The sequence below is a fragment of the Malaclemys terrapin genome, chromosome 15 (genome assembly GCF_027887155.1).
Source record: "Malaclemys terrapin pileata isolate rMalTer1 chromosome 15, rMalTer1.hap1, whole genome shotgun sequence".
NCBI lineage: Eukaryota > Metazoa > Chordata > Testudines > Emydidae > Malaclemys > Malaclemys terrapin.
This window is the reverse complement of record NC_071519.1, coordinates 19,155,935-19,170,160: the sequence shown is the minus strand read 5'-3', so window position 1 is coordinate 19,170,160 and position 14,226 is coordinate 19,155,935. Positions and strand designations below refer to the sequence as shown.

The 14,226-nt window shown below is 52.6% G+C and overlaps 2 protein-coding genes across 2 annotated transcripts; one reads left to right on the top strand and one right to left on the bottom strand.

Moving 5' to 3' along the window:
* The first annotated feature begins 46 nt into the window (after nucleotides 1-46).
* LOC128823418 (protein PIP-1-like) lies at nucleotides 47-3,070 on the top strand. The gene is made up of 3 exons (XM_054005677.1): nucleotides 47-149; nucleotides 1,512-1,631; nucleotides 2,137-3,070. Exons 1-3 carry the CDS (start codon nucleotides 98-100, stop codon nucleotides 2,250-2,252), a joined length of 288 nt encoding a protein of 95 aa, XP_053861652.1. The 5' UTR covers nucleotides 47-97; the 3' UTR covers nucleotides 2,253-3,070.
* Nucleotides 3,071-3,456: 386 nt separating this feature from the next.
* ACRV1 (acrosomal vesicle protein 1) lies at nucleotides 3,457-13,847 on the bottom strand. The gene is made up of 3 exons (XM_054005627.1): nucleotides 13,796-13,847; nucleotides 5,408-5,527; nucleotides 3,457-4,676 (listed from the first exon to the last, which is right to left on the bottom strand). The coding sequence occupies exons 1-3, from the start codon at nucleotides 13,845-13,847 to the stop codon at nucleotides 4,522-4,524; spliced, it is 327 nt and encodes a 108-aa protein (XP_053861602.1). The 3' UTR covers nucleotides 3,457-4,521.
* Nucleotides 13,848-14,226: the final 379 nt, after the last annotated feature.

The following is a 14,226-nucleotide window of genomic DNA, read 5'->3' as shown; positions in this document are numbered from 1 at the left end:
TGTTTGAGGTGTGCCATACTCTGCACACTGCCCGGGCTCTCACTCGCTCAGCACACCGTGCCACTTCCGCCTCCGCTTGAAGGAGAGAAAACGAAGGATGAACAAGATGCTGGTTCCTGTTTTCACAGCCCTGCTGTACTTCGCAACGGGTAAGTCCCCAAATGAAACTGACCAATTCGTCCCCAAAGGGGCCAGATTCTCGGCTTCATCGGGGAGCTGGCCCATCGACGTCAGTGGAGCTAGCTAGGATGATGTACAGCAGCAAAGGAGCTGGCCTTTGTTGGTTAGGGAGGGGATTCACACACTGTAGTGTAAGAGCAGCCTGTGTTCTGCATTAGTGACAGATGCCTTGGCAAAGCCAGGCTGGCCTAGGGAAGGACCTGCGGAGGGACAGATAAACATCAGCAGTGTTCTGAAGCCAATACAGGGAAATGGACGGGTTCGTAAGACTGAGACAGGGCTGTTGAGTTCTGCAAACCAGCGACATGCCTCCCAAACATGGCCAAATACAGCAGGGCCATGAGCTTGTTAGAAACGTCTCTGGCAGTCGCTAAGTCGAGCTGTGCTGAATCCAGGTAGTTGGCAGAGACAGACCTACCCCTTTGTGTCACAAGTGAGGGGGATTTTGAGCTGACCTGAGCAGTGAATGTTGCCAGTACTTTTCTCCAAGACAAAGAAGTGTGTGACATGTATTGCAAAATGGTGAGCAGAAGCCAGTGCCAATCACGTACGTGAGTCACTCTGTGATTTTCACATTATATTAATTTTTTAATAAAATTATAGGGGTAGGAAAGATTATATGCTGCCACAGGGATTGCAGAATAGAGAGATCTGACTGGCTGCTGACCTTCTTGAGATTCATGCTGAATGGTTTTTTTTCCCCCACGCACTTGAAAATATTCACTAACTCTTTCATAAGCAGCACAGAAAAACTGGAATGGGTCTTCAGATTGGTTTGATTCACCCTCCACATAGAAATCACACTGTTGGAAATATTTTAACTACTAGATTAATAAATTAAAAGCTCATTGTAACTGAAAGGATCAGAGAGAGAGGTATTTTTCCTATTTCCTCCCAATTTACTTTGTGTTTCTAAGCCCTCTGTTAAGTCAGTTACAGTATTTCCTGGGTATAGTCAATTAGTCAGTTTCCACACCTGTTTCTTTGGGTCCTGGGACAACAAAAGAGGAAGGAAAAAGCTTTACAAACACAGCGATGTACCTTTAAAAATCTGAAAAGCCACTAGAACAATTGTGGTGAATTCATAAGTCAATTATTTAGAGAGTCAGAGGCAGAGCTAGTGTGTGTATCCTGCTGAGTTTCTATTTCATGGGCTTGGCTTGGTCAGCTCCCCACGCCGATTCACACTCAGCCTTTCTATAACACAGGGACACGAGAGCTCCCTGTCACCACGCTCCTGATCAGACGGGTGACTCTATTTCCCTGCCCATCTCCAGTGGCCCTCTGCGCCCGGCGAGTTGTGTCATTCTCTTCTCTCTCCTGTCACGCAGCGGGCGCCCTCCTGTGCCACGTGTGTGTCAGACAGCAGCCGAACAAGACGTGTATTGCAGGGAAAAGCATGTGCAAGGCGGCTCCGGGGGAATCCTGCTACCTCCAGACACTCCTCCTGGGTAGGTGCGGGTGGCAGGCACGCCCCCCGCTCCCCGGGCTGGTGTTTTCAGTGAACACAGATGCCCCATCTCTGGGGCTCAAGGTTTTGGAGGGCAGCAAGTTCAGCCGCTGGGAGGGTGGGGACTAGGAGGGTCTCTGCTGGGCCTGGAGTGACCCATGGCTGCCAAGCTGGCAGGACACTGGGGAGCTCCGAAGGGAGCCATGTTCATCCCTTAGTCCAGAACGGTGACTGTGACTGTAGGGAAGGGCAGGGGTTGGGGAGTCCCCGAGGACAGAGAATGGGACCAGCAGGTCTCTTCCCCTGGAGCAGTGGGAAGGGAATGGCGGGGGGTGACAGAGGAGACATGGTTCCTGGCTATCGACAGACGGGGGGGCAGCTCAGTTGGTGATGCTCTGGCTGGCGGGCCGGACCAGACACTGGATTCCTCTGGCACAGTCCTAGGGAGGAGGCGTCTGTCCCTGCCGCCCAGCCCTGGGGACTCATGGCTCTCTCTCTTTTTCCAGGGAACTTCCCTCTCTATGCACAGCAGGGCTGCTTCAGAGATTGCCAGGACCAAGTCGGAGGCACGTTCATCCGTCACGACTTCCACTGCTGCACCGAAGACTTCTGCAATGCCTAGGGGCCATGGACGCCGCCTCCCTTCCCACTCACTTGGGGGCAGCTGCACTTCTGGAGGAAGTCCACGTTCTCCCCTCCCCCGTCCCTCCTGGTTTCTCTCCTGGTTTCCCCAGTCTGATGAAAAACCCACCAGAATACAAGACCTGCTGTGGCCCATGCCTGCCCTCTCCTGTCCTCTGGCCCCTCCCCTTCCCATGGCCCCCTCCCCTTTCACCCCTGTCCTGCCTGCCTGCCCCCTCCCCGTGTCTCGCTGGCCCAGGCCCAGCACTATAACTCCCTTGGATATTGGATTTGTTGTGGTGCTGTGGGTTAAGGTGACTCCCTCCCCAGCTATCGTTCAGAGCCCCTACCCCCCTGAGAGCATTAAGGGGCCCCTTTCCCCTGGCAGGACTCTGAACAGGGTGGGCAGTTTGCCAGTGGGGAAGGCTCCAGTGCCCTCCCTTGGTGTTTGAGGGATGGGGCACCGTGCCTGCCAACCAGACAGCCCCGCTCAATCCCCCCTGCATCCGCCAGGCTCCCACGAATGCCTGGAGCCAGCCCTGAGCCTGGGGCCTGTGTAACCCACACCCCTCAGGGCACTGCTCCGTGTCCCTCGGGCAGTGGCTGGGAGTCCAGCAATACCAGTTCGGTCCCAACAGCCCAGCCAGGGCCAGCATATCGTCCACCGTTCCCGAGGACTGAGGGTGGGACTGCTGTTAAGATATTTTGTGGGGCAGGAGTTTTACCTCCTTAGAATTCGTTAATTACTGATTTCCCCAAATTCATTCTGTTGTCTGCCTCCCCCTTTCCCCTCCCCTAATAAAGTTCTCTTTGTTTTAACCCCTGGACTCGGTCCTGGCGCATGGGGAAGAATTGCCCACCAAAGGTGCTCAGGGACGGGTACATCATTTGCTTGGTTTCTGGTGAGGGGATCAAGTCGGTGTCAGCTAAGGAAGGAACCCCGAGAACGTTGAACCCAGCCCTTTTGCTGCCAACACTGGGGCCTAAGAGTTCCACTTAGACCCGCCCTACCAAGGGGAAGAACTTGGATGTAATTCCCCAGGCCCAGGCACTCTGCTTTACCTACCAGAGGGAGATGTCCTAGCAGAACCTCTGCCATTTTTGGACACGTAGGGGTGGTGATAGAAGCTACTGTCCTAAATATGGGTCTGAAAATACATTGTCCCCTGACCGTGTATGAAGAAATGAAGGCCCTGAGCGCTCTGTGACAATCAGAGGGTTTATTGCGCAAGGAAAGAAATGAGCAGAATATGACAAAGAGGGAGATAAGCGCAGGCGTTTCATCAGCAGAATCTCAGCTGCAAATACAGCAAGCCAGGATCCCACCCTGGGCACGGCAGGGAGGCAGCGGTTCAGAGTGTGTGAGGGCTGAATGGAATGGTGGGATCTGAACAGAGTGACCCATTCCAGGATCACTCAGAGATCAGGGACTGCCCCAGGCACAGTGGGGTTTGGATCACGGCAGGGAGACGGGCAGGACTCATTTCCGAGGGCAGGGGGAGCTCCGGGGGACCAGCCAGGCAGGGAGCTGGGCACGCTGCAGAGGAGGAAATCCCTGAGTGCCCTGCTGTCTGGGTTCCTGTCCCAGGCATGGCTCTGCCAGCTAGTTGCCGGGGGAAGAACCTGGTATCGACCCTCTTACAGCCCGTCTGGAGCTGAAAGCTGTGGGTTGTGCTGTGTTTGTTCTGTCTCAGGTGTCTGCACTGAGCAGACACCAGGCTCAGGGTGTCACTGGGGCCCAGTGTACAGGGAAACATGGAGGGAGAATTGAGTGGGTCCCACTGGTTGGCATGCAAGGTGTCCCCTCTGCACTGTAGCCTCCCAAGCTGGCAAACTGCCTGCCCTGCACAGAGCGATGTCTGGGGAAGGGTGGGGGGGCCCTTAATATTCTCACGGGGCAGCGGCAACTCTGAAATGACAGTTGTGGGGGATATGGGCACCTTCAACTACGGAAAAGCAGCAAAGCACCAGTTTGGGTGCTGGGCCTGGGACAGCAAGATGGGAGGAGGGCAGCCAGGCAAGGGGAGGGGCTAAGGGGAAGCAGGGCGTGGCCAGGGGGAGTGGGGCAGGGCCAGAGGTTAGAGTTCATTTCCTAATTTAAATATCATTTGTAGCTGACAGGAGCGTGTGATTGAGGATGACACCAGGGGATGGTCTTGGGTCCTGCTGGATTTTACATGAGGCGAGGGGCGTGAGAGATTAACCCAGAGCCAGGGGTGGGGTGAAGGGAGAACATGGCGTGCCTGCCAGCCCTGAACACCAGTCTCCCCTTAGGCATAATCGGAGAATTTGGGGAAGGGGTTGTGGATGTTGCAGAAGTCCCCATCTGTGCAGCACTGGGTGGTGTCCTTGTAGTAGTCTTCAGGGATCTCTGTATCCTCGCAGATGGATGTGCAGCCCCGCTCCACACGATTGATAAAGCCCGCTGCAGAGGGAAAGAGAGACAAGAGCCAGGTGCCAGAGACAGGCCCCTCCTCCCAGCTGAGCTGCCCTCCCCTCTGTCCAGGACTCCTCTGTCTCCCCTGCCACTCTCTTCCCACTGCTCCAGGGGAAGAAACCTGCTGGTCCCTCTCTCTGTCCTCAGAGGACACCCACCTCTGCCTGTCCCAGTGTCACAGGGTCTGTCTACACTGCAGTCAGAGCCGTGACTGAAGCGCTGTAGACTGGCCGGAGCTAGCGGTGATCTAGCGAGCTCCAGTAACAACAGCAGGGCAGCTACGTCAGCACAGGTCGTACGAGCCCACCCGGGACTCCGGGTGCATACGCCCGTGGCTAGCTGCGCTGTCACCCCTGATGCCACAGCTTCCCTGCTAGTGTTAGTCAAGCTAGCTAGATGACCGCTAGCTCTGGCCTGTCTACAGTGCTTCAGTCACGCCTCGGATTGCTCTGTCGCCATCCCCGTAGTCACCGTCCTTGATTAAGGGACGAATGTGGCACCCACCTAGCGAGCAGCAGCAAATCTCGGAGCCAGGTCGACAGACTATGGCACTAAAAATAGCTGTGTAGATGCTCCAGCTGAAGGTTGGGCTGTGAGGCCCTCCCCAGCACCGCTGCTAGCTTGGCCACAAGGGGTCACGCTAGAGTAAGGTGTTCTTCCCTCACATCCTGGCAGCTCCTAAATTGCGTTCTGAGGGGCCCTTGGCCTCCCAGACTCACCTATAGTGATTTTACGGGTAAAGCAGGATTCCCCCCGCGCGGCTGTGCAGGTGTGTTTGCCTAGCATACAGCTGCCATCCTGTAGCATCATGAAACAGCCGTTGCACTGGAGAGCTGCAGCTGTGGGAGAGGAGAGAGAAGAGAGAGTAGGAAACAAGCAGCCGGGCCCAGACTTGTGACTGGACACAGACACCAAAACAGCTTCCCGGCCGCGTGGAACCAGCCATGCCCCTCCCCCACATTGGTGGATGGCTTTCCAGGGGCGGCTCTGTCCCTCCGCCACAGCACAGGCTGCCCTTGAGCTAGAATACTTGGTTGTAATTGAATTGCCCTCGGTAAAGACCTCAGCTGACTGGTGTCTGGCACCAGCTGAGGCTCTGCCCCATCAGGTGGAAATCTCCCCTCGTTGGGTTTTGTTTCGGGACTTATCCGTTGCCAAGCAGAGCAGGGTTGGCAAACCCAGAGCCAGCATCTTGTTCATCTTTGGCTTTCTCTCTGCCGAGCCGAGGGGGGAGCTGTGCGGTCGTGTCAGGCCAGTGAGGAGCGGAACAGGGCCTGCAAACCTGGTGCACTGGCTCCCAGGGGGAGGACAGAGAGGGATTTATACCCCCGGGGACTGGGGTAATTACTAATTACAATCTAATGGTCACGGTGCAGCCCAGAGCAGAACGTTCCCTGCCCAGGTGAGCGGCTCTGGCAGGCGACTCCCCAGCCCTGCCTCCCCCACTAGGGCATTTTGCCAAAGGCAAAGCGGGAGGGAAGTGGCAAAGTGCCACGGCTGCTGGGAATGAGGGGTGAGACCTGTTCCTGAGCCACTGTGGAGCTCTCGATTGGCCTGTTGGGTTCTATTTTATTAAGAAAAAAATCAGATCAGTTATTACAATGGTAAAAGAATGTCCTGGGGTGAAGCATGCACTTGTCACAAATAACCAGTTCTTTTTCAGGCAGCTGGTTACAGTTAAGTGAGAAGGTGCAATTGGTGGAGGACACAGAGACTTTATGAGCTTGAGTTGGTGCAGACAAATATATCTGAAGTAATAGAAACATCAATGTACATAATTATAAGTAAGGTGGTCCCTGCTTTGTTCATACTTACAAGTATTTCATTGTGGGGACTTACAACCTCCTGGACCATTAGAAACAAAGATGGAAGAGAGTGTAAGTGGAGCCCACCGCAGGAGGAGAGTACAGGGCCAAGCTTTCTATCCATTGTCTGGAGCCCCCATAGGGTCTAGAACCCAGGTCTGTAGAGCTAATAGGTAGGTAGCATCACCAGGCTGTTACCCAGGCTATAGCCAGTTTGCTTGCCACTTCCAATGATCTGCTATGGACGCAGCCCATGGGAAGGTCCACCTCAAGGGTTTGACAGACAGCAGCCTCAAGGCTCCTGATTGGCTGTCTACTCTATATAAACCCAAGGGGCAGTCCTGTAGCTGCCATGACCTGTTCCTGCTCTTTGCTCCTGAAGTTCAGGCTTTGACCTCAGCTTGATTTGGATTTTGCCTCCTGACTTGGATTGACCCTGGCCTGGAGCCTGACTATGAACTCCTCTGCTACTTCCAACCTCAGGTTTGCCCCTGCTCTGACCTTTGGCCCTGACTGCCCTTGTTGGGATCCTGACAGGCTGTCCCATGTCATCCCCTGGTGCCCCAACAACAGGCTGGATAAACACATTTTTATACACCTTTTCCTATTTCACCCTCTCATGTCTGGGACCATATTTGATAAGGTTTCAGCCCTGCCCATGTATGGTGGTACCATAGTTCAACTTCCAACCACCAATGCAAGCACTTGCGTCAATGAATGTCCCAATAGTTTTGATACATCAATGCAGATAGCTCCATTGTTAACTTATTGCAAAAGTACCCATCTGCTTGTTTGTGGTTTACGAGTATATCACAAAATGCATTGCTAACCTATCACAAGATGCATATTGCTAAACTTCATAACCTTCGCTTAAGCACATAATACTTATTCCAGTTAGGCCTCACTCTAAGCCCTTAATGCTTAAAACCTATAGCTAAGCCTATTTTTAATACATGTGTTTTGGTTCTTCTACTGGCTGCTACAGTTGCGATAATAACATTCATTGTTATTTCTTTATGCATGCTTAGCAAATAGATTGTGTTTTACTCAAAACCAAGATCAGGCCAAGGTCAATGATCAACAGATGCAATTCTGTGAAGCAAATAAATATATTCCCAAATATGCAGCCTGCCCATCCATCCAGCCGCCCAGCCACACGCACAGAGTGTTGATGTCATAGACTTTAGTGAGGCATTTCACTTGGTGCCAAGCGGCATTTTGATTAAGAGGCAACTACAATACAAAATCAACATGGCACATATTACATGGGTTAAAAACTGGCTAAATGATAGGTCTCTAAATGTAATTTGTAAATGGGGAATCATCGTCGAATGGGTGTATTTCTAGTGAGGTCCTGCAGGGACTGGTTCTTGGCCCTACTACACTACATCATACTTTTATCAGTGTCCTGGAAGAAAGTATGAAATCATTCCCGATGAAGTTTGCAGAAGTTCCAAAAGCTGGAGGAGTGGTAAGTAATGAAGAGGCCAGATCGCTGAGACAAAGCAATCGAGATCACATGTGTTACGGTTACCAGGCAAACTGCACCTTAGACCCTTTTTGCCCCTCTTGAGTGCACCCCTCAGGTAACAGGCCTGGCTTCCCCTCTGGGCAGAACCTCTGGGTCCAACCACTCTTAGAGTGGGTCTTTGGGTTACAGCCCCCTTTTTTACCAACCATATTAAATCGGCAGGCCCAACTGGGTTGAGCATTTTCAAGCCCTTCCCCCTCCCCCTCCCCCCGGAGCCTGTGACCAGCAACGGATTAAAATGACTTAGAAAAAGCATCTTCAAAACAAAGCATTATTTAATCTGTCACCCAAAAGTACATAGCTCTCAGAGCAAGGAGGGTAAAACCGGAACGTTCTCTGCTCGTATTTCCCATTACCTCCACCGTAATCTTTCTTTGCAATCACTTTTGTTTGCAGTGTTGTCGCTGTGTTGGTCCCAGGATATTAGAGAGACAAAGTGGATGAGGTAAGATCTTTTATTGGACCAACTTCTGTTGGTGAAAGAGACAAGCTTTTGTATTGTATTGAAGCAAGCTCTCTAGGGGTATTTGGGTGACTCCACTGATTACTCCTGAGGGAAGAGAGGAGAGGCTGAGGGAACTGGGATTATTTAGTCTGCAGAAGAGAAGAGTGAGGGGGGATTTGATAGCTGCTTTCAACTATCTGAAAGCGGGTTCCAAAGAGGATGGATCTAGACTGTTCTCAGTGGTAGCAGATGACAGAACAAGGAGTAATGGTCTCAAGTTGAGTGGGGGAGGTTTAGGTTGGATATTAGAAAAAACTTTTTCAGTAGGAGGGTGCTGATGGGTTACCTAGGGAGGTGGTGGAATCTCCTTCCTTAGAGGTTTTTAAGGTCAGGCTTGACAAAGCCCTGGCTGGGATGATTTAGTTGGGGTTGGTCCTGCTTTGAGCAGGGGGGTTGGACCAAATGACCTCCTGAGCTCCCTTCCAACCCTGATATTCTAGGATTCATTTTGCACCAAAAAATTAAAAATTCTGTGCCCTGGGTGCAGCTAGTCGGAAGTCAGTGGCATGGGGATCTGGATGTGGGGGCTTGGGGTGGTGCGGGGAAGTGGGGCTCATCAGAATGGGGGTTTGAGTGCAGGGAGCTCAGTGGGTGGTGGTCTGGGTGCAGGGTTGGGGGGGTCTGAAAGCAGGGGGCTCCAGATGCAGGGGTTGAGGTTCAGTGGGGTGGGGTTTGGGTATGGAGGGCTTGGGGGGGGTACGGGGTGAGGCTTGGCAGGGGTGTCTGGGATGGGAGATTCAGATGCATGGGGGAGCAAGACACACTCCCCACAGCTGTGTCTGTACAGCTCCCGGTACAGTGACCCCTCCCCCCACAGGTGAAGAGCGATGCGGGGAGGAAGCAGGGGAGGATGTTGAGCTTCCTGCAGCTGGGGGAGGTTTCTGGGGGTGGGTCTGACACAGCACCAGCCACTACTTGCAGGGGAAGAGGAAGTCCTGTCCTCTCCTGCCTCCAGCCCAGCCAGGACTAGCAGCTGATCCTGGCTCAGGGTAGGAGCCACTGGCTGGGGTGTCCCCAGCCCCACAGAGATTTATGTCTCCACCGGGTGCTCCGGTTGCCTGAAACGATGTACCTGTGCAGCTAGGGAGTGGTGCGTGACTGCTCTTGCAGCTTCACTTTCCTTCCCTGTCAGAAAGTCATTTTTCTGCAGGGAAGCAAAGAAATCTGTGGGGGACATGAATTCTGCGCACACGCAGTGGCATAGAATTTCCCCAGGAGTAACTGATGTACTGCTCTGGGGGGTCCTTGTTTGGCAAAGGCAGTTTTTAGTGTGTATCCTAGACTTTCTCCTCCTTTCTACCATATTCTGTGGTATCTGAGTGCCTGGTGGTAGATAACAGATTTCTTGGTGTGTTTGGGGTGATTATTGGATCTTTGAAAGTATGTGTGGTGATCTGTGGGTTTCTTGTACATAGTTGTCTGTAGGACACCACAATCAGCTTGAATAGAATCCAGGAAGCTGATACAGGTGCAGGAGTGCTCTAGAGAGAGTTTGATGGATGGGTGGTGGTGGTTGAAGTTGTAGTGGAAATATATGAGGAAGTTTAGGTCATCTGTCCAGAGGATGAAAATATCACGATGTGTCTCAGGTATATCATTGGTTTCATGGTGCATTTGTCCAGTGATATACCTGTTTATAAGACCTACTACAACAATCTGTAATCCACTAACTCCATCTTATGTCTTGTGACTGCAGGGGTGTTAATGGGTCACTTCACCTTGAATGGTCCCTTAGAATATGTGTTAACTACTTATGTTAAACAATCTGTTCCATATTGTATTTAGCTGGGATGTTCTGTGTACCTTTCCCAGACCTGAAGAACTCTGCTTAGCTCGAAAGCTTGTCTGTCACCACCAGAGTCCCTCACTTACCATGTCTCTTTGCAATCATTTGTAAGTTCCTGTCAACCCAGCTAACCCTCACCTCTGGAGGTGAGAAGAAGGCTGTCCTGCTGACAGCATGGTCTCTCTCTCTCTCTCTCTCTCTCTCACTTGGACTGGGTATCCGTCTTAGGGCTTGTCTACAGTTTTCAGGGGTCTGTGCTGAGCAGACACCAGGCTTATGGTGTTGCTGGGGTCCAGTGTACAGGGAAGCATGGAGGACGGAGGGGGAATTGAGTGGGTCCCACTGGTTGCCATGCAAGGTGTCCCCTCTGCACTGTAGCCTCCGAAGCTGGCAAACTGCTCACGCTGCACAGAGCGAGGTCTGGGGAGAGGGGCCTCCCTTAACAGTGCCCTAGACCAAATGGCCCCCAGGGGAAGAACCTGTTCAGTGCTCCCCTCCCTTTGTTAAACTTTTGAATCCCTTATTTTTTATTGCATTTATAGCCCATTTCATGACTTTGATGCATGATTTGCATGTGTGATTTATCCCTGGCATAGAAGCCGATAAATTTGCACGCTAGGATCTGTATTTATTCATGTCCTATATAAGCAAATTAAAAACATGATTTGCTCTAAGTGTATAGAAACTTTTTAATTTTAAGAATAACTGAAATGTACTGACATCAAGAAATGGAACTGTGCACCAACACTGGGTGGTCCAGTATTAAATAGTGTTACAGCCTTAGGATGTTAACCCTAGTCCTTTAGTTAAAATTTGCCCCTTGCTGCAAACTAGATTGCAATTGAGCTTTTCACTTCCTGTACCGAGCTCCTGAAGGCTTCTTTGGGGGCATCTTTTATTTTCTAGGTGGGAAAACAGACAGTATTAGGGAGAGCAAAAGTCTGTGTTTTGCAATCTTAGAAAGTCATCAAACATTACATGTTAAGCATTGCAAAAGAAGTAACAGTATTTCTTTTATCCTGTTGCGTAGATAGAGGTTCGATAGCTATCTCTGGCATCTCATTAAATATGTCCTTTATTAGTCGCTACTTACACTCTTCAAGTCTTAAAACACAAGTACACTTTCACAATTACACAACAAAGCAAGGTTCCCAATATCGCAACTGGGCTCTTGCTTCGCTTCAGTTCGTTCTTATATCTCACTGACTGGCAATGTCCCTCCCCTTATATACCCGTGAGAACGTGGCTGACAACGTTCTAGGAAGTTCGTGGAGAGTGTCGTTCTCAAAGTCTGGAAAGTTCCGTGAGATTCTACAAAGATCCAGAACATTCTAGGACAGTGGTTCTCAACCTCCAGCCCGCGGGCTGCTTGCGGTCCAATCAGCACAGAGCTGCAGCCCATGTGACATCCTCAGGGCCATACAGGTAGTATTGGACGCAGCCCACATAACACGTATGTGGCCCACAATAGGTTGGAACCACTGTTCTAGGAGGTTAATGCAAAATGAATCACATACGGAATACCTGAAACATGTTACTTCAAACATTCTACTTTCCATTTTGTTGCTAACAATAAAAACAGTCCCCCAAGCCCGGTGACCCCAAAGCCTGGCACCGCAGGTGGTCACCTTGGTTGCCTGTTCCCAAATCCAGCCCTGTCCCCTTAATACTCTCACGGGGCAGCAACAGAGGCTCTGAAATGACAGCTGGGGGGAATGTGTCACCCTGATACGGGCACCTTCAACTATGGAACAGCAGCAAAGCACCAGAGAGTTTGGGTGCTGGGCCTGGGGCAGCAAGATGGGAGGCGGGCAGCCAAGCAGGGGAGGGGCTGGGGCGAAGCAGGGCGGGGCCAGTGAGCAGAGCTCATTTCCTAATTTAATTATAGTTAATTGATGTCAGGAGTGTGATATTGAGGGTGACGCCAGGGGACGGTCTTGGTTCCTGCCAGGTTTTCAATGAGGAAAGGCGAGTTGGGGAATAACCCAGAACCAGGCCTGGAGCGAAGGGCAAATGTGGCTTTCTTGCCGCCCCAGGACCACACCCTCCCCTTAATCCTCCTTGGGGGCTTGGGGCCAGGGGTTGTGTATGTTGCAGAAGGCTCTGTCCGTGCAGCACTGGGTGATCTCCTTGTAGTCGTAGTTGTTGAGCACTAGGTCGTCGCAGATCACAGTGCAGCCCCGCTCCACCCGCAGGATCTCGTTCCCTACAGAGGGAAAGAGACCTGAGCCCCCAGGGCTGGGTGCCAGGGACAGACCCCTCCTCCCAGTGACAGGGCCAGGGGAATCCACCAACTGAGTTGCCCTCCTCTCTGTTGACTCCCAGCAGCCGGGGCTCCTCTGTCACCCCACTTCCTGTAGCTCAGGACCCTTCTCTGTCCTTAGAGGACTCCCCCACCCCTCCCCTATGCCCCAGTGTCCCAGTCACCTTCATGGACTAAGGGTCTGGCTACACTTCAGGCAGGACATTCCCCTAGCTCTGATCCAGCGAGTGCACTAAAGAATAAAGGGTAGCCATGCCAGAGCGAGCAGCAGGTGAGGCCAGCCTCCCCGAGTAAGTGGCCATCCAAGACACTAGGCATGTAGACTTGGGGAGTGGGGGGGTTAGCCCCTCATGTCTCATGCTGCTGTGGCTACAGTCAGAGCTAGCGTAGGGATGTCTCCCCCGAGCTGCAACGTCTCTTCCCCCCCCACCTTAGGGCAGACGTACCCTAAAGGATGAACACAGTTCCCCAGTGCCACAGCCGGCGTGGCCAGAAGAGGTCACTCTAGGGTAAGGCGATCACTTCTCCCCTCCCAGCACTAACTGCCCCAGAGATGGGGCATCTTTTGCTCACTGGACTGCACAGAAGTGCAGGGACAGTCTGCACTGGTGTCTAGTGCCCAGGACAGGATCGAACTGGGGAAGCTGGCCCCTCCCACCGCTCGCTCCGGTTACACCTCTGCTGTCACTGTGCTAGCTGGAGCAGAGCGATGGGTGTATCTCCTCGAGCTGGACATTTCCCCTCCCGCCCGGGCCTCGACGTGCCCTCAGTCACTCTCACTCACCAGCGGTGATTTTGCGGGTGAAGCAGGATTCATCTGGAGATGCCGTGCAGGTGTATTGGCCTATCTTACAGCTGCCGTCCTGTAACAGCTTGAAACAGCCGTTGCACTGGAGAGGATCCGCTGTGAAGAGGCGAGAAAACGGAGAGTAGGCAACGAGCAGCCACGGATCGGCCACGCTCCGTGCACAGGCGCGTTCCCCATCCCCAGGAACCATCCAACCATCCGACCCTCTGTGGCAGGTCACTGCTAGGCCAGTCTGGCTTTCCAGGGGCGGCGGTTCTGTCCCTCCACCAGAGCACAGGCTGCCCTTGAGCTAGAATAGTTGGTTATAATTGAATTGCCCTCGGTAAAGAACTGTGGACTGGCACCAGCTGAGGCTCTGCCCCATCAGGGGTGGAAATCTCCCCTCGTTGGGTTTTGTTTCGGGACTTACCCGTTGCCAAGCAGAGCAGGGCTGGCAAACCCAGAGCCAGGATCTTGTTCATCTTTGGCTTTCTCTCTGCCGAGCCGAGGGGGGAGCTGTGCGGTTGTGTCAGGCGAGCAAGGAGCGGAACAGGGCCTGCAAATCTGGTGCACTGGCTCCAGGGGGAGGACTGAGCCATATTTATACCCCCGGGGACTGTGATAATTACTAATTACAATCTAATGGTCACCGTGCAGCCCAGAGCAGAACGTTCCCTGCCCAGGTGAGCGGCTCTGGCAGGCGACTCCCCAGCCCTGCCTCCCCCAAAGGCACAAGTGTGTGTGTGGGGGGAAGTGGCAAAATGCCACGGCTGCTGGGAATGAGGGGTGAGACCTGTTTCTGTGTCACTGTGGAGATCTCAGTTGGCCTGTTGGTTCTGTGTGTGTGTGAGAGAGAGAGAT